Source organism: Sebastes fasciatus, chromosome 19 (assembly GCF_043250625.1).
Source record: "Sebastes fasciatus isolate fSebFas1 chromosome 19, fSebFas1.pri, whole genome shotgun sequence".
Classification (NCBI taxonomy): Eukaryota; Metazoa; Chordata; class Actinopteri; order Perciformes; family Sebastidae; genus Sebastes; species Sebastes fasciatus.
Window position 1 is genome coordinate 6,191,465 of NC_133813.1, and position 18,654 is coordinate 6,210,118.

Genomic DNA, 18,654 nt, shown 5'->3' on the forward strand with positions numbered 1-18,654 from the left:
AGAAGTGCTCGCCATCTAATTGCCAAAAAACGCAATTCTTGCAGAAATCTCCAAATGTCAAAAGTTACTAGTGTTACAACACTAGGCAGCATTATGCTACTGTTTGGTGTGGTTGGTGGATTCGAGTGGATCCTACCTAATAAGTGTGTTGTCTGTAGAAAGTGACATCCCTTCTGACAACCACTAGAGGGCAGAAAGGCTTTGAGTAGATTATGCAAGTAAGTATGATCAATGTATGAAGAAAAGACAAAAGGAAGGGATATGAGTGAGTTACTACCTGGATGTATGATGAGGCTGTGCATATTTAATTGATTGATTTTAATAAAGTTGTACTTAAGATCTTCAAGGCTGGTGCGATTTGTGTACAAGTGGAAATTTCAGCATGATGACGGCGCTTTTACCAAAAAGGCTGATCCCTTGGGGACCATGAATATTGATATCAAATTCCAATGAAATCTTGACAGTAGTTGTTGAGATATTTCGCACTGAGCCAAGTGTTAGTCACTCACTTTCCCCCCTCGACAGCTGCAGTGCCACTGCAATGCCATGCTGGCTGAAAACACATAGTGATGAATACACATACCCTATGTGTGATATGACTGTCTGATGGTTTCTCTTATTGCAGTGCAGTAAGTGAGAGGTCTAGTACCATGTATGACCTGCACAGTAGTTGTTTCAATGTCTGTCTCCCTACCAAAGATACTAAAAATAAGTCTGTCTTTGTCTAAAGGTCATAACTAACTAACTAGATAAATAAATAAACAAAAAGGTTTGCTTCAATGAAACAAGTTTTTGCATTTGTTCCTGTGTATACAGTGACATGGCTAGATTAAGGGGGTCCCATGGGGCAAATTTGCTGTTGGGGCCCCTATTGACATGGCCCGAAACAGGGCCACAAGATCAGGTAATATTGCAGGACCTGCCTCAGTTATCATACCTCCTCCCAGTATCCTGCAGTGGTGGAAGAAGTACTCAGATCCTTTACTCAAATAAAAGTATCAATACAACTAAAAATACAAGTCCTACATTCAAAATTAAAAAAAAAGTACAGAAGTATTATTAGTAAAAATGTACTTAAAGGGGACATATCATGCTAATTTTCAAGTTCATGCTTGTATTTTGGGTTTCTACTCGAACATGTTTACATGCTTTAATGTTCAAAAAACACATTATTTTTCTCATATTGTTTGTCTGAATATACCTATATTCACGCTCTGTCTGAAACGCTCCGTTTTAGCGCATTTCCATGGAATGGCAACGGAATTACGTTGCTAGGAAACAGCTTGGGTCCATGTTTACACCCTGTCAGCTGATGTCATTCACATACACAGCAACAAGAAAAAAAACGGGACACATTTAGTATGTTTACGTTTAAAACTGTGAAAATGTCTAAGTATTGTAGATTTGTGACATCACAAATGGACAGAAATTCTAACAGCTTGTTTCAAACGCACAGTTTCTGAATATGGGCTGCGTGTATTTCTCCATGGATTGAGTGTTCTGATACTTTCACAGTATTTATATATCACTTAAACTTGCTTTATAATATAAAAGACATGGAAATCTCACTTTTTACAATATGGGACCTTTAAATGTAGGATTGGTAGAACTGTTCAAATACATTTTTGTTATATTTGTTGAAATTCTCATTACATCCCAACAGCAATCAATAAATAATAATAAAAAATAAATTAAATATTCTGACAAAAAAAAATATGGTATGTGTGGCTGTCGCAGGACTGTAATAAACCTGTCTGACCACGCGACCCTATGTAGTTCGTTTATAGCCTATAACGTTAACCTTTTACTTCTGGTGATTGCATTCACAGTTAAATAAAATCATAAAAATTGTGTTAATTCATGGAGATTATCTTGCTGAACAAAACGTGTAAATATCAATTCATCACAGCAACAGGATTACACCTACATCCATGGATTACACCTTCAACCTAAGCATTTTAGGATTTTATTGGTTTGAATGATTGTATAAATGTATGTGGTTGTCTCCTATGTACACTATGTTGTTGTTTTTTATAGGTGTGTGGGTTTGACTGTTTTTAATGAGCACTGCACTGAAACAAATTCCAATCAACTGTGGGTTGACATGGCAATAACAGTATTGAATTGAATTGAATTTTCAACCCACCAGCTAGACTGCTGGAAAGCAGAAGCAGAAGAAGAACAAGAAGGAGAAGAAGAAGGAGGAGGAGGACCAGAAGGGTCGTGTCTAGAAGGTAACCCGCGAATTGCGAAAACTTGCAAAAACTCTCGCGAGACTACGACCCGACGAGCTATCCTTTAATAGTTAAGGTTAAGTCAGTGCCTAACCTTAACTATTTAAGGTTAATTCCTAACTTTAACTATTATAGGTTAATTAATAACCGTAACTATTGGAGCTCAACGCCTAACCGTCACCTTAATCTCGCGAGAGCTTCCCAAATTGAGGGATACCTTCTAGGAACAGGAGGAAAGAGATGGGAAAAAAGGAGGCGGAGGAGAAGAAGAAGTAGGAGGAGGAGGAGTCTGTTTGTTGACATCAGGACGAAAGCGAAAATCAGATGAGTGAAGACTGATGATAATAACTCCTTTTTCTGCGCCGTCATCAGGACATAAAGCCTTGGCGAAAGCTGAGGTAAAGTAACTCAAACACAGCTGACTGACTGTTTGTAGCTGTTAGCTCTTAGCTTAGCATAGCTAGCTCCTCCACTAGCTGTATGCTAACTAGCATCATAGCAGGGAAAGTCACCGTTAGCAACAAGCTAACTCAGACGCACTAGGTGACTATGTAAGTTGAGGCTTAATTTAGAATAACAAGTGGTGTCTTTTGGTATGTTGGCTTGTTGTGAGTGAGTAGTTGTTATCTGAGTGTCAGTACTTAGCTAGAGTTAGTGTTATTAAAGTAAAACACAGTGTTAGCTATGAAGCTAGCTAAGTTAACTATTCTGCCGTGTCTCCCAGGATGCATTGCTCTGTGTGTGTGTGGTTAACTAGAGACTACAGAGCAAAGGTTACTAAGCTTCATCTTATATAAGCAGGAGTCATTCAGCTTAATATAAATAAGATAAGATTAGAAGTTGTTGTAAAGTAGACAACATTAGTTGCTTACAGGCTAACTTACCTAAGCATGAAAAGGTCTGCAGTGCCTGCAAAGAGGTGGTTTAAAAATGTAAATATGGGCTCAGGTTCTTATAGCAGTGAGCCTTTTTGACAGTAAAATGCCTACTAGCTAATTTAGTACACGAAAAATACAGTAGAACATAAGTTAACTGTAATATCTTGTCAATGTTGAATTGATGTTTCAAGATTAGTCTGAAATTAACCTTTTTCCTCACCTGCCACTGTGGCAGGTCACTGAACATTTCTACCAGCCACTCAATGTTTTTTGTCTGCCACTTCTGAAATCTAGGTTTTAAAATTGTAAACACTGAGTCAGTGGTACCAGACCATAGAATTATGGAATATATCATGTAACTTTGGATTCATTGCTGTGTGGTGGTCAACTGACAAACTGGTAGCACCAACAGAGCAAAGGTTACTAAGCTTCATCTTATAATAGCAGGAGTCATTCAGCTTAATATAAATAAGATAAGATAAGTTGTTGCAAAATAGCCCTACATTAGTTGCTTACAGTAACCAATAGCTATGGCTGACTTTCCTAAGCATGAAAAGGTCTGCATTGCCTGCAAAGAGGTGGTTTAAAAATGTAAATATGGGCTCAGGTTCTTATAGCAGTTAACCCATACCCCACACCTCACCTTCATACCATTATTGACACACATTACACCTGAACTGAATGGACTGAAATTCTGTGCAATATGCTGCCTTCCACTGTAATTCTCTGAAATATATTAATTATTTTTTTTCAAAAATATTTTTATGAGAGCTACAAGTTCTTTTAACATGGTCATGGAGCATATACTGTATATTTGTATTCTGGGGGTATTGTTTTTATGCAGAGGGTAGTTTAGTTCATTTATTGACTACACTGAGGGCGTTTTATATTTTAATAATTTATGTATTTATTATGTTGAGTTGAATGTGCTACTTATTTTTTTTACTGTAATTACCTTGTGCCTTTTCTACCTTTTTTCTTTTCTTAAAGCTGACTCGGTGTAAGCTGCTCAGAATTCCATTGTACTTAGGTGCAAATGGCAAATAAAACTTTTGAATCTTGAAGCCGTTTTGACAGTTACATGCCTATTAGTTAATTTAATACACGGAAAATATAGTTAGAGTTTGTGGAACATAAGTTAACTGTAATATCTTGTCAATGTTGAATTGATGTTTCGAGATGACTTTGGATTTTATTATTTTACTTGCAAAGTCTGTTACTTAGTGTACAGTAAGAACATTTTACATAAGAAATTTAACATTTTATAGCTCTGTAAATTAGGTGATAATTAGCAATTAACCTTTTTTAAATTTCTTTGGAATTACTGCCAAATTACCCCAATATTTACCTCAAAATGTATCGCTTAATATAAATATGATAAGATAAGAAACAAGTTGTTGCAAAGTAGCCAACATTAGTTGTTTACAGTAACCAATAACCACGGCTAACTTTCCTAAGCATGAAAAGGTCTGCAATGCCTGCAAAGAGGTGGTTTAAAAAATGTAAATATGGGCTCAGGTTCTTATGGCAATAAGCCTTTTTGACAGTAATATGCCTACTAGTTAATTTAGTACATGGAAAATACAGTAAGAGTTTGTAGAACACAAGTTAACTGTAATATCTTGTCAATGTTGAATTGATGTTTCGAGATTAGTTTGGATTCAATGTCATTATTTTACTTGCTAAGTCTGTTACTCAGTGTATAACCCTCATAGCAATCTGTTTATTGTTTTGTTTGTCAAATGATCCTGTTTAAAAGGGCACCACACAGAACATTTTTACATGAGAAAAACAGGTAACAATTCATTTTACAGGTCTGTAAATTAGGTGATAATTAGCAATTAACCTATTTGAAAATTCTTTGGAATCACTGCCAAATTACCCCAATATTTACCTTAATTTTTTTTTCGAAAATTACTTTATTATAAGCATTATTTAATAATTATATTCCACTATTTCCCAATAGCTGGTAATTTAGCTTATACATTCCCAAGAAAAGAATACAAAGTTAATTGATATGCTTTATTTCCATGTCTGCTGATAAATAGATAAAAATTAGCAAATAACTTCTTTTAAATTTCTTTTAAAAAAACTCCCTGAATCATGACATTAGCTACCAGGTTACATTTGTGTAGACAATAAGTCACACAATGGTGAGATTTGTGCCTGATCAGAAGTGTCTTCTATTAGTATTGGTTTTCTACCTCCGATGAAGAGCAGCGCACAGCCGCTTCTCAAGCCTAAGGTCCGTATTTTAACAATTATATGCTATTTCAGCATATCATTATTGAATAATGTTTATAATAAAGTATTTTTTGATACATTTTGAGGTAAATATTGGGGTAATTTGGCAGTAATTCCAAAGAAATTTCAAATAGGTTACTTGCTAATTATCACCTAATTACCATGAAATTTGCGGACCTGTAAAATGAGACGTTACCGGAAATTTCTCCTAACCGTTTCCTTTTATTCAATGAATGCCTCCTCAGGTCCCCTGCACTGCCCTGTCTTTGATCTGAGCTGCAGAAAAAGAGGCAAACATGGCAGCCAAAGCAGGAGACAACCCTGACAGCCTCATGACTCTGGCAACGATCTTCTGCCTGAGGAACCTTAGGAAGACCATGTGCTACCAGGGACTCAGGAACAAGCTCTGTCTGCGCTCGGACATCTTCCTTCCCAGCGAAATCTGCGACAAGCTCGTCAACACGTACATAACATATACCATATACAATTGATGTTTACATAATTTCATTTTGTCAAAATGCCCCATGTTTGTTATAATATTACAGATTCCATGTTGTATTTTTTGTTTAAACAGATACATGGAGTTGGTCCACACAGACAGTAACTTTGAACCAGAGGAGAGCTTCTTCCAACTATTCTCAGACCCTCGAAGCACCAGACTGACCAGGGTACAGCTGAGAGAAGACTGTGTACGTGACAGAGATCTGGAGGCCATTAAAAAACAGGTGGGATGTCAGAACATCGTTAGTTTTTCAGAATAAGCTGATTACATCTTTTATTTTCCAGTTCCTAGTGTCTCTAGACATTCACTTTTTGAAGGAACTATAATTGTTTTTTGTACAACCTCTAACCTTGTCTAATTTTATAGTTTTCATTCCCATCAGTTATAATAATATAATACAAATCCTTTTTGTAAAATAATTAGTGTTTTTGCTAGCTCTCAACAACATTGATCTGTTATCTAAACAGACGTTGTTTTAATTTTAGCTCCACTAACTTAGCTCAAAGGTAACGTTTAGTAACGTTAACGCTACAACAAAGTTATTAATATTACCGTACCGTAACATTTAACCGCTAAGCAGCTGATTCCATTCCAATCGAGTAAAGTAAACAACATGTTAACGACAAGGAGAAGCGCTCGTCCTAAATCCCATTTCATAATATTTCCAAGTCAAATCCAGTAAGCCACATCTAACCCAAAATTAGCTCAGTTACTGACCTAAGTATGTACAATTGAAATTTCAAAAGGATTCACTGATTCAGTAATGTTTTACTTTGTGTGTTCTGCCAGGACCTGATTGAGCTCCACCTCACCTACTGCAACAGTCTGTCATCCCGTAGCTTGAAAACACTCACCTGCTTCCGTGAGACCTTGGTGTCCCTTTGTCTCTTCGGCTGCAGTCACATATTCTACAGGAAGGGCGGCGCCCCACTCGCCTGCAACGAGGACACCGAGGACGAGGAGGAGGAGAGCCCTGCTTCCAGGCAGGCATTAGAGACGGACTTTAACTTCCAGGGGTTCAACCGCCTCAGGTTGCTCAACTTAGGCGGCCTGCCTGACGAGGTGGATGCTGAGAGCCTGCTCAAACCCCTGAAGTCACTCACCTCACTAGATCTGTCTAATGTACAATTGCTGGGGACAGCTTTTCTCACCCAGTGGAAAGACAGACTGGCATCTCTTGTTCTCTACAACGTGGACCTGTCAGAGGAGTTGGTCAGTACAGTGGTGGAGATCACTAATCTCAGGTAAGGTGGGAGGGGGCTTTTATGTACAAGTTCTTGTGGTGCTCTTAACACACCCTGGTATTGCAGTCTTGTGTATATTTGCCAGTTGATCATGCCTGTTTCATACTGTATATATATAAGTGATCAAATACGACACACATTTTACTGACGTGCTGGTGGTGGTAGAAAACAGCATTTGAACTTGTGTAGCTGTAGCTTCATCTCATTCATCCAAGTTGAAATTATCCACTAGACTGAAGTTTTAGAGTTGAACAGGTTTATGGACTCTATGTACATTATACATAGACTATACATTAATATTTACAGATGAAAATGTATACACACACACACACACACACACACACTCACCTGGGAGATACAAGCCTGGTCTGAAATGCATTCGTCACATTTGTTAGAGCTCAAGGATACACACAATAACTAGTTTATTTACAAGACAAGTCCAGAGGGTGCCTTTAGCTTTCTATATGACATATTATGTGAATATACTCTTCCCTGTTTTTTGCATTATTGTAAGAATTAGATACAACTATATGAGGTTCGAGTCAGTTCATTTTTAGCAGCTTATGATTTATATGTGTAGAAAAATGTATGAAATGACAATGTGACAGGTGTCTCTGGTAGTGATGAACCTACAGAGAATTATCACCTGAATCAGCAGCTCCCCTCGGCTTTACGGAGCTTTACAGTGAATTTCAGCTCATTGTTTAGCTGTCCGGACTGTGTTGGTTCACTCTGCTCTCATAGTGTCACTTTTGGCCGCAGTAGGCAGCCTTTTTTCCACTAGCTGCTCAGCAGCAAACAGCACACAGACCCAGTTATAAACTAGCTGGTGAACATAGTGGTGCAACTTTGTCAGGTTAGTCATTTCAGTAGTGTACAAAGGGAATGCAGATACATGTGTACCCATGTACATGCATCTAATCTATTTACATCATCCTTAAATGACTATGGATGGAGATATATGGAAATATTTTCATCTGTAAAATCTCACCCACCACTTTTTCATTTTTATTGATATACAACTTTGAATCATAGTGGATTAAAGGATAGTTTGGATATTTTCAAGTCTAATATTTTGCTTCCATCGCATAGATAATATCAAAACCATTCATTTTAATGTCCCAAATCATTTGAAAAGAACGTGTCATTGATAAAACTCTGCTTTCTTCAGGCATCTTGACATCTCGCGGGAAAGCAGGCGGACTTCTAAGTTTAAGATGACCAGGAAAATCCTGACGGCCATCGTGCAGCGTCTGGTCAACCTGGTGTCACTGGACATCTCAGGTCACATTATGCTAGACAACTGCACAGTTCCACACTTTGAAGAAGCTATGGGCCGGCCAAGGTGGGTAACAACTCTAGAGAGTACATTGCAAATACATTTTATTTTCAGATCAACAATGAACTTGTGAACAAGCCAGGGTTTTCTCTCTTTCAGCATCGAGCCGTGCAAGAGCAGCATCTATCCTTTCCAGGAGCTGAAGAGGCCGCTGCAGTTTCTGGGCTTGTATGACACCACCCTCTGTAATGTGACACACATCCCTGCTTATAAGGTACTGTTATCTAAAGGGCTGGACACATATTACAGTTTATGGCCGGTCTATTGTGGTGGGTCTCGGGGTTAACAGGTTTTGTTTTTGTGGGTTACATCTGTGTGTTGCTGGCCTTTTTCAGGTGACTGGATCAAAGAATGAAGACCAGGTTCTGAATGCCATTGAGGCTTACACAGAGTTTCGCCCTGAGCTGGCCCACAGAGCCATCAATCAGCTGTTTGACATCGCCAGGATACAACACTGCAGCCAACTGCTCCGAGCTTTGCAAGTATGATACGTTTAAGTTGGGTTGTTCTTTTGAGGAGGTGACACCAGTGACTTCCAATTAAATCATTGTGCCTGTGCCACTCTCTCATACCTCTCCTTTAATCTCTCTGTCCTTTCAGCTTGTCATAGCAGCATTGAAATGCCATAAATATGATAAGAGCATCCAGGTGACGGGCAGTGCTGCCCTGTTCTACCTGACCAACACAGAGTACCGCAGTGACCAGAGTGTGCGGTTGCGCAGAGAGGTCATTCAAGTGGTGCTAAATGGAATGGAGCAGTACCAGGAGGTCACCGTAAGTCTACTCTTTAAAAACAAAATCAAAGAAAAATTAATTACTGCTGCTGTTGCTCTTGAGACTTATAGTGTTTTCAGTTTGAGTCTTAAACCTTCCTGTGTCTCCCTGTGTTTCCCCCCACCAGGTCCAGAGGAACTGCTGCTTGACTCTGTGTAACTTCAGTATCCCTGAGGAGCTTGAGTTCCAGTACAGTCGAGTCAACCAGCTGCTGCTGAAAATCCTGGAGCCAGCCAGGCAGGATGAGTCCATCCAGAGAATTGCTGTGCATCTCTGCAATGCTTTGGTCTGTCAGGTGGACAATCATCACAAGGAAGCTGTAGGAAAGATGGGATTTGTCAAGGTAACTATCAAGATGAGCTTTATTCTTATTCTAACTATTCCATATTCCTGACACATGTCCATAAAAGATAGGACATGCATGGTCACAGTTTTATTTTTTCTTGACTCTATTTTCTCCTTGACAGACGATGTTGAATCTAATCCAGAAGAAGCTACAGGACAGAATGGTGAGTCTCAGTTTTACTCCTCCGGATCTTTTGAACTTGATATTCTGTTGCTTTATAGACACAAGCCTGACTCAATAGACTCTATACAACCAATAACCCTGTCGGGCTTCCCTTACTATCCCTCCCCTTATCCCTTACTTGTCTACCTGTTACGATCAACTCTAGGGGAGGGGATTCTTGCTAAAAAGGTTGTGTGTTTGTTTCCCCTCAGTGTGACCAGGTGATGGAGTTTTCCTGGAGCGCTCTGTGGAACATCACCGATGAGACACCCGACAACTGTCAGATGTTCCTCAACTGTCGGGGCATGAGTCTCTTTCTGGAGTGTCTACAGGTGAGTGCTGTGTAAATAGAGTACTGTTGCATGGGCTCCTGATATTTCCACTGTGTAATAATAACATACCACTCCTCATTGTTGTATGATCTTAACTCCAGGAGTTTCCAGACAAGCAGGAGCTTCACCGCAACATGTTGGGGCTTCTGGGAAATGTTGCAGAGGTCAAAGCACTGAGGCCACAGCTGCTCACCCCACAGTTCATCACTGTATTCAGGTATGTGGAGAGTAAAGTAACTCTCGAATGATTCTGCATCTTATCATATCATTGGAGCATCCACACAGCCACACCACAGCCTCACCCACACACATATTAACGCCTTACTATACTGAATGAACCAAAAAGTGAAGATACAGATTAACACAACTGAATGTTTGTAGTCCAAATTAAAATTTTTGTCCTCGGTTTATTATTTCATGCAGACTTCTCATCAGATATTGTTGTTTTTTATCTGTTCCCTCCTCACTGTTTTGATGCTGTGACAGTAACCTGCTGGACAGTAAGGCAGATGGGATCGAGGTGTCGTACAATGCATGCGGCGTGCTTTCACACATCATGTTTGATGGGCCGGATGTTTGGTCGATGGAAGAGCCGCGAAGAGACACGGTGATGGACAAGATGTGGGACGCCATCCAGAGCTGGGACGTAAGCTCACGCCGCAACATAAACTACAGGTAAATATCTCCTTATTAATGTATCAGCCATCTTTTAATTTATTTAATTTATATTATATTTTATTATGAAATGTTTGCTATTTATTTTTTGATTTTTTGTTAATATTTTTATAATTATTATCCTTATACTTTGTATGCTCTCTCATGTGGAGAGTTGTGTTTTGCAAGTTTCAATGGTTAAAATAAAAACAGTGTTAAAAAGCTGAAAGTTGAAGCTGTGGTCTAGCTGTCCAGCACGGCTGTCAGTGGCTTTTCCTCCTTTTTGAATTTTTAAAATTGACTTTGGTCTCTCAGGTCATTCGAGCCCATCCTGCGACTGCTGCCCCAGTGCATCGCCCCTGTCAGTCAGCACTGGGCCACATGGGCTCTCTTCAACCTGGTGTCAGTTTACCGTGAGTATCTGCTGCTCTGGATGCTTTCAAACCAGACTTAACATTTAGCCTTCACATTGTCAGAGGTGTTCTGAACAATCAGCATGAAGAATGGTACACTTGTGTTTCACTTACAGCTAGCTTATAATACACATGTTCTAGCTAATAGATCAGAATAATATACTGGTACATATTCCTGTGCTGACTAAATTGTAATTTTCAAAATGGACTATTTAAAATATTACTTCCTCTTTTGCTGATGTGCCTAAATTGTCATAATTCTCACAATCTGTCTCTTTTTACATTCATTTTCGTTCTGCAGCGAGCAAGTATTGTCCCCTGCTGATAAAGGAAGGAGGAGTAAGTCTTCTAGAGAAAGTTCTCGAACTGGAAAGCTCACACCCAGAAACCAAGGACATGGCCAGGTAAGACTTACAGCTCTGTGTATAAGCTGTGCTTAAAAAGAATCCCTTTATGTACTCGTTAGTACTCTGCAGCTTCTCGGGCGGTTTTCTATTAACCAAGATAATTTCTACAGCTGATGATTCAGTGACAGGCTGAGCAGCAGCCAGAAGAACTGGTTTTCCTTGTTTAACATTATTTTCTGTTGCACTAAGAAAAGAGAAAAATTTTAAGTTTTTGGCCCAATAATTTTGTATAAAAAAATATAGTTCACAAATATATTTCTGGTGCACACACAAATATTTCTTGTTTTAAATAAATATATAGAAATCCACAAATATATGTATTTAAAAGTATTTGCATTTTCATCAGAAACATGTTTGGATGTTGTTACATTTATATACAAACTGTTAAACCTGCATTGTCATGTGTGAACTTCACTGCATTTGTGTGTGGGTTTTTTGATGTCCACCTATTTTTCCAACAGGGAATTATCTGCAGCCAATCAGATGTCTCCCTCCCTATCAGCCAATCACACCCTCGTAAGGTCACGCTCATGTGATTGGCTGAAAAGGTGGGAGACATCTGATTGGCTGCAGATAATTCCCTGTTGGAAAAATAGGTGGATGTCAGGGGAGTCTAAAAAAAAACCACACATGCAGTTCACACATGACAATGCAGGTTTAGCAGTTTGTGTACAAATGTAACAACATCCAAACATGTTTCTGATGAAAACTGCAAATACTTTTAAATGCATATATTTGTGGATTCTATTACATTTATTTAAAACAAGAAATATTTGTGTGTGCACCAGAAATATATTTGTGAACTATATTTTTTTATATGTGGATTTTTTAAATGACATTTATATACAACGATAATTATTTTTGTGAAAATGTAAAGTTCATTATTCGAGACTGATCTGACTCCATACCGAAAGTTTAGCTAACTTGTAAAATTTTTTTTCCCCAGCAAAGTAATGGAGCAGTGTGAAACCTTCAAAGAAGACCCCATGGAAACGAATAGCGGACAGGAGGTAAACTATGGACAGAGAGGTTGACACACCACGGGATCCATGATTTCCAGCAAACTTCAGACAAACCAACCTAAGGCCTGTCATCACCACAAGGGTCAATTGTGTGCATTATTCTTATCATTCTTATTATTTTGTAGAGCAGAAATGTGTCTCTGACCCTCTTCACAGCAGTTTGGACAAAAAACCTTAATATATGACACATAGGACTTAAGACGTGGTGCATGGTGTTTTGTTGTGAGGGTGCTTACCTTTGCTACACATGAGCATCTCTTCTGTCGGGACGGGTTTGTGGGGGTGGGTTATCTCTCAGTGTGTGTGTGCGCGTGCATGTGTGTGTGTGTGTGTGTGTGCGCGTGTGTGTGTTAAAGATTTAACAACAGAACAAAACAGTTGGAGTGATGCTTGGTCTCAGTGGAAGGAAACAGAACAGCCCTCCCCGGCTCACTGCTATTAACTGTGTAACATAGAACAAAAAGTGTAAAGGCCGTGTAGTTGTCCTGCACCGCCATCAGAGGTCTCAGCTCTCGCACTGCTCTGAGCTGTTGACACGGTGAATATAATATAGCCATTATGTGTGTAGGCTGCAGAGAAGCATCACACTGATGTTGACGGGAGGGGAAGTCTTCCCAGACTTTGTGGCACAATGATTTTCTTTGTTATATATGTAAATATTCTCTGTTGTCTCATCATTTTACTGTGTGTATGTTTTATAACTGTAAACACTCATGACTTTACTCTGTATTTAAATTTGTTTAAATTTTGACTGACATATGGTCAGTGCTAAGAAACTATATACAGAATACCCAATCATTCAAATGTAGTCTGGCAATCCTATTTACATTTAGTGGCTTCTGTTTTTTTAATTGTCTGGCATTTTAATCTGATTCTGTTAATTCTCTTTATTGGAAGCAGCAGTGAGAGAGGTCAAAACACCCAAAGTAAATACACTTTATATGGCCAAAAGTATGAGGACACTACAGGCCCCCTATGCACAAAGCCAGGTTCGTAAAGAAATGGTTTTCCCAGTTTGGTGTGGAAGAACTTGACCGGCCCTCCCATCCGATGGGATGAACTGGAACGCTGTTACTGTGTGCCAGACCTTATCACCCAACATCAGCGTTGGACCTCTATTATCTGAATGCGAGCAAATCCCTGCAACCAGGTTCTAACATCTGGAGCCTGAAACCAGAAGAGTGGAGGCTGTTACAGCAGCAGTTTAGTGCCCGTGGTTTTGAATGAGCTGTTCAACCATCACATGTGGGTGCAATGTTCAAAGAGTACTGCATTTCACTCCTGTATATCATTGTAGGACTCACGATGGCCAGTTTAAAAAAAAAAAAAAGACCAAAATCGATGCAGCAGAACCAGAAATGTCCTCTTTTTTTATTCCAGACATTCTTCTTCCTTGTCAAACCTGGCGCCTACATTACCCACAATGCAACTTGACTATTATGTTGCTTAGAGCTTATAGAGAGCCTAAGTCACGCCCCTTTCGGTGGACCCCATGGGACCTTATTTTGAGAAAAAATATGAAGGGTAGTCAACGGAGAGAGACAAATATTTTTTTTGATCCCGTTTGAATTTCGCCATGAATCACACATATGTTGATTTTCAAAGATAATTTTGCAAGTCAAGAAAGTCCCAGTTTGTCATAGTATTATTTCAGCGCAGTGAACTACATATCTCGTCTCGCACAATATACGTCACCAACACTAGCCAGCTAGCTAATTTAGCTATGTACCACGCACAAATGAAACGTTATCTTACCTGATGTGTTTTATCCAGCGACTCCTGGTCTTTTTTTATCAGCCGGGAAGAGAAAGAACGAGTCAGACCAGTTGCTGGTGTGAGTACATCCCAGTAGGAAACACACAGGCATCGTAGCATCAGAGAGAGAAACGTCACTACGCGACTTTTGGGTGGTTTAGTCTTTCTAATGACAATAGTTCACCAGTTTTACAACAAACTGAGACTTTCTTGACTTGTAAAATTATGTTTTAAATTGACAAACATCATATTTTTGATTCATGTAGCTATTCAAACGGGATCAAAAAAATATTGATCTCTCTCCGTTGACTACCGTTCATATTTTTTTCCGAAATAGGGTCCTATGGGGTCCACCGGAAGGGGCGGGACTTAGGCTCTCTATTTGGCCTCAAGCAGAGATGAGGAGTGAGCTACAGAGGTCTGCTCAGCCCACTTCTTTCTAACTCCACACCTCCATATTTATTTTATTTTCAAACTTGTAGTCTTCATTCCCAACTGACGCTGACTCAAGTGACATCACTTGAGACAGTTAATCCGATTTTTCTCGGCTCCCTCTGGAGTCGCAAAAGGCTTTATAGATGTTACGTGTGCAGTAGTACTCGCCAACACGCTTTGTAAGACCAGTAGAGTTCTCCTTTCAGGGTTCCTGATACTTTTGGCAGTGTGATCACGCTTTCATCTACAGTCTTTGGTCTTTTGTTTCTGCTTGGTCAGTACAGTCTTGATATTCCATACTGGTTGGTGGTGAGCCACACTACAGGTCAGATTACTGCTGTTAGCGCATTGTATCAAAATAATAGCGAGTTGTCATCGGAGTTTGTGTTCTATTTCAGATGCTTTGACGAAACAGAAGGCTTTCACACTGTTGAATCACAGTTTTGTTGTGACGGAGTAGATATATAAAAGTTATGGACAACTTAAAGCTGTCCAGTGTTTTGCACTCGAGCTCAACAGTGGTCAAGTAATGATGCCAGACAATTAGGAAGACGAGGCTGCAGGAAACAATAAACCTTAACAACACCTGATGACCCGTCGTTTTTACTGGTTGGTCAACATGCTGCTAAGTAACTGCTTCACTAAAATCAAATGCTTCTTCTAGTATCGAGTCGTCCCGCAGTACTCGTACTAACAGCAAACAGCAGACGAAGCAATAACTGATCGGAGAAAAATCTAATAGTGCATCAATATGTGTGTTTAAAGTTAAAAGTAGGATGATCGGTTCAGGAATGTAATGCCTGGCTCTCAGAGATAAGGAGGACAGAGGAATCAAGTTTGAGCTCCACCTCTACTGAACGTAAATGTTAGATTTCTACTCGAGCTATCGCAGCTCTCACCCTCACTCTAACCAACTTGTTACCTTACCTTTTCCTTCACCCAAATCAAAGTCTGACTTCATTCACTCCATTAGCTGTTGTTGTTGGTGCCTTCAAATGAAACTCGTGAACTCTTGTTTACAACATGAGAAGTCGTGTACACAATATGATTGGTGTTCAAGTAGTTGAGTCGTGAAGAACACCGCTGCTAAGCAACGGAAATATTAACGTTACTGTCGCCGTCTAGAAGAGGCTAACAATTTAGCAAGTGGGTAACATAATGCAGGAAATACAAACACATAATGACAGAGGAAGAAGATGAGTCCGTTGGGAATATCAACATTTTCCTCACACTTATTATAAAATTACCAAGAAAAACAATATACGACTAAAATTACAATATACTGACTTATTATGCGCCTCTTCCAAGGCCTCCGCCATTTCTGACAACGTCAACAAACACGTAACAACTTGTGAACTCGGAGCTTTCAGAAACTTTCCACTCACGAGGTCATGAATACGACATGAGGGGGGCGTTCATATGGACTCATCTCGTAAACACGGTAAACACGACCCCATTTGAAGGCACCAATTTACCTTTTCATTTTCATTCTGTTGCTAGGGCGTCCAAGTTTACTTCCTGTCAGCTACTGCATTAACAAACATTGCAACTGGAAATACAAAAGGAGCCCATTAAGAATGCTTTATGTTGTCAAGTTTGAAAAGGTCTATAACACATTGCATTGTGGCCATTTTAATTTAGTTTCACTTTAATAAAAGATCTGAATGGGGTTGAATGAGCAGGTTGAGCTGGGATTAAAGACTCCCTTCACCTACAGTAGTGAACGCAGTGCTGATGCTGACAGCAGGATTTGGGAGGTGGGTTGGAAGCTTTCATTCACATTTCATTCATTGCACTCCTAAACAAGAGATTGCCAGCAACGTAACATTCACGGCAGTGAAGGAACCTACATCACCGCTCATATTGCATAGTAACATTCACAAGGGTTTTCTCCGATGTAAAATGTGTTGGTTTTCGGGCATATTGCACAGTGGTTTCTAATATGTAGCACACTGGCACCTCAGTGTGTGTAGCTCGAGCTGGTTCCCAGTATCAGCCTCTGTACAGCGTGTCATTCACAAATACAGTTAAGGGTTATATTCATGATGCCTAACTGATGTTTTTTAAGCTATTTCATATCAGTCGTGTTGGGTTTACCCACTGACTTGATTTCCTGGGTTCTCATGTACAGTTTTTTTTCTTTGTGTGATTTATGGGAATCTGATTGGTACAGCTCTATTTCTATCGCTATTTCATGGTTATGGTGGAAATTTAATGTTCAAGTAGGCAGTTGGTGTGAGATGAAAATCTCTTTAGAGACTCACTTAATGTTTCTGTTTGGAGTTCAAATGTGTGCATATGAAGAGGATTTACCACACTTTCACATTATGATCAAAACTTGTGAGTTTTTAGCTCTTTAAGAATCACACAGTGTTTGATTAAATCCCCGTAGTAGATGTGTGAACTTCTCTCTAGAGAAACTAGATGATCATCTTAATCCTCCATCACATATTCTCTCTAATTTGAAGTCATTGAATGTTTCAATTTATGCTTTCCAGGAAGAAATAATGTCTAGATCTGGAAAAAAAAAAAAAAAACATGGATGTCAGTGACAGCAGGTAGCTACTGTTGGGGGTTGACTGTTATTTATGAAGATGTAATTAAAAAGTTAAAGTGGAATACTTCTTCAGGAGAACTGCTGTGTTTCAGAATTCATGTACTAATTTCATAATGTTTCTGAAGTCTGTCGACACTCTGTTACTGATTTCTTTTGTAACTGCTGTGTGATCCAAAGTAGAGTGAAGAATATTTGATCCAAACATGATGACGGAGTTCCAGTTTTTCCTGCTCTAAATAGTACCAGGCCATTAATGTAAAGATATGAATAAGCAATAAAGATGGAGTGGTAAAAAATTGGGAATCCTGTGTTGTTTTTCTCTACATTACAGGTGTGTGTATATATATGTGTGTGTGTATATGTCGAGAAACAAGTCATAGTATAGTGTGGTGAAAAAAAAGTCATAAAGTATGTTGCAAAAAAAGAGTAGAAAAAAGTCATAGTATTATATGTTGAAAAAAATTCAGAGTATAGTATTTAAAAAAAAAAGTCATGGTAAAGTATGTCAAAAAAAAGAGTAGAAAAAAGTCACAGTATAGTATGTGAAAAAAAAGTCATAATATAGTATGTCGAAAAAGTCACAGTATAGTAATTAAAAAAAAATCATAGTTTAGTATTTTTTTTTAAAAAAGTTATAGAATAGTATGTCGAAAAAACAAGTCATAGTATAGTATTTATTTTTTTTTTTTAAAGTCGTGGTATAGTATGTCGAAAACAAGAGTAGAAAAAAGTCACAGTATAGTAATTAAAAACAAGTCATAGTATAGTATTTTTTTTTTTTTTTTTTTTTAAAGTCATGGTATAGTATGTCGAAAACAAGAGTAGAAAAAAGTCACAGTATAGTAATTAAAAAAAAGTCATAGTATAGTATTTAAAAAAACGTTATAGAATAGTATGTCGGAAATAAAGAGTAGAAAAAAGTCACACTATAGTAAGTTAAAAAAATCATAGTATTGTATGTTGAAAAAAAGTCATAGTATAGTATTTAAAAAAAAAAAAATTTAATAGAATAGTATGTCGGAAAAAAAAGTAATATTATAGTATGTCGAAAAAAGAGTAGAAAAAAGTCACAGTATAGTAAGTAAAAAAAAATCCTAGTATAGTTTTAAAAAAAAAAACGTTATAGAATAGTATTTAAAAAAAAAAGTCATAGTAAAGTATGTCGAAAAAAAAGGGTAGAAAAAAGTCACAGTATAGTAAGTAAAAAAAAATCCTAGTATAGTTTTTAAAAAAAACGTTATAGAATAGTATTTCGAAAAAAAAGTCATAGTAAAGTATGTCGAAAAAAAAGGGGCAGAAAAAAGTCACAGTACAGTAATTCAAAAAAGTCATAAAAAACATAGTATGGTACGTCGA

The 18,654-nt window shown here is 38.3% G+C and overlaps 1 protein-coding gene across 2 annotated transcripts; it reads left to right on the forward strand.

The window, feature by feature from the left end:
• Positions 1-2,479: 2,479 nt before the first annotated feature.
• On the forward strand, positions 2,480-13,355 carry zer1 (zyg-11 related, cell cycle regulator). 2 transcript variants are annotated; one of them, XM_074618239.1, is made up of 16 exons: positions 2,480-2,632; positions 5,602-5,819; positions 5,931-6,081; positions 6,648-7,102; positions 8,274-8,447; positions 8,541-8,655; positions 8,777-8,923; positions 9,042-9,215; positions 9,343-9,558; positions 9,683-9,724; positions 9,936-10,055; positions 10,157-10,272; positions 10,542-10,730; positions 11,025-11,122; positions 11,424-11,526; positions 12,476-13,355. In XM_074618239.1, the coding sequence occupies exons 2-16, from the start codon at positions 5,653-5,655 to the stop codon at positions 12,561-12,563; spliced, it is 2,355 nt and encodes a 784-aa protein (XP_074474340.1). In that variant the 5' UTR covers positions 2,480-2,632; positions 5,602-5,652; the 3' UTR covers positions 12,564-13,355. The 2 variants fall into 2 exon arrangements, with proteins under 2 accessions (XP_074474340.1, XP_074474339.1); XM_074618238.1 differs by having other exon boundaries at positions 2,507-2,637.
• Positions 13,356-18,654: the final 5,299 nt, after the last annotated feature.

Bases quoted from the DNA above. Each gene is read 5' to 3' on its own strand.
- zer1 (XM_074618239.1), top strand. From the start codon at position 5,653: ATGGCAGCCAAAGCAGGAGACAACCCTGACAGCCTCATGACTCTGGCA. The intron at 8,656-8,776 runs GTACTGTTATCT...GGCCTTTTTCAG, and splicing joins CACACATCCCTGCTTATAAG to GTGACTGGATCAAAGAATGA. The intron at 9,725-9,935 runs GTGAGTCTCAGT...GTTTCCCCTCAG, and splicing joins AGAAGCTACAGGACAGAATG to TGTGACCAGGTGATGGAGTT.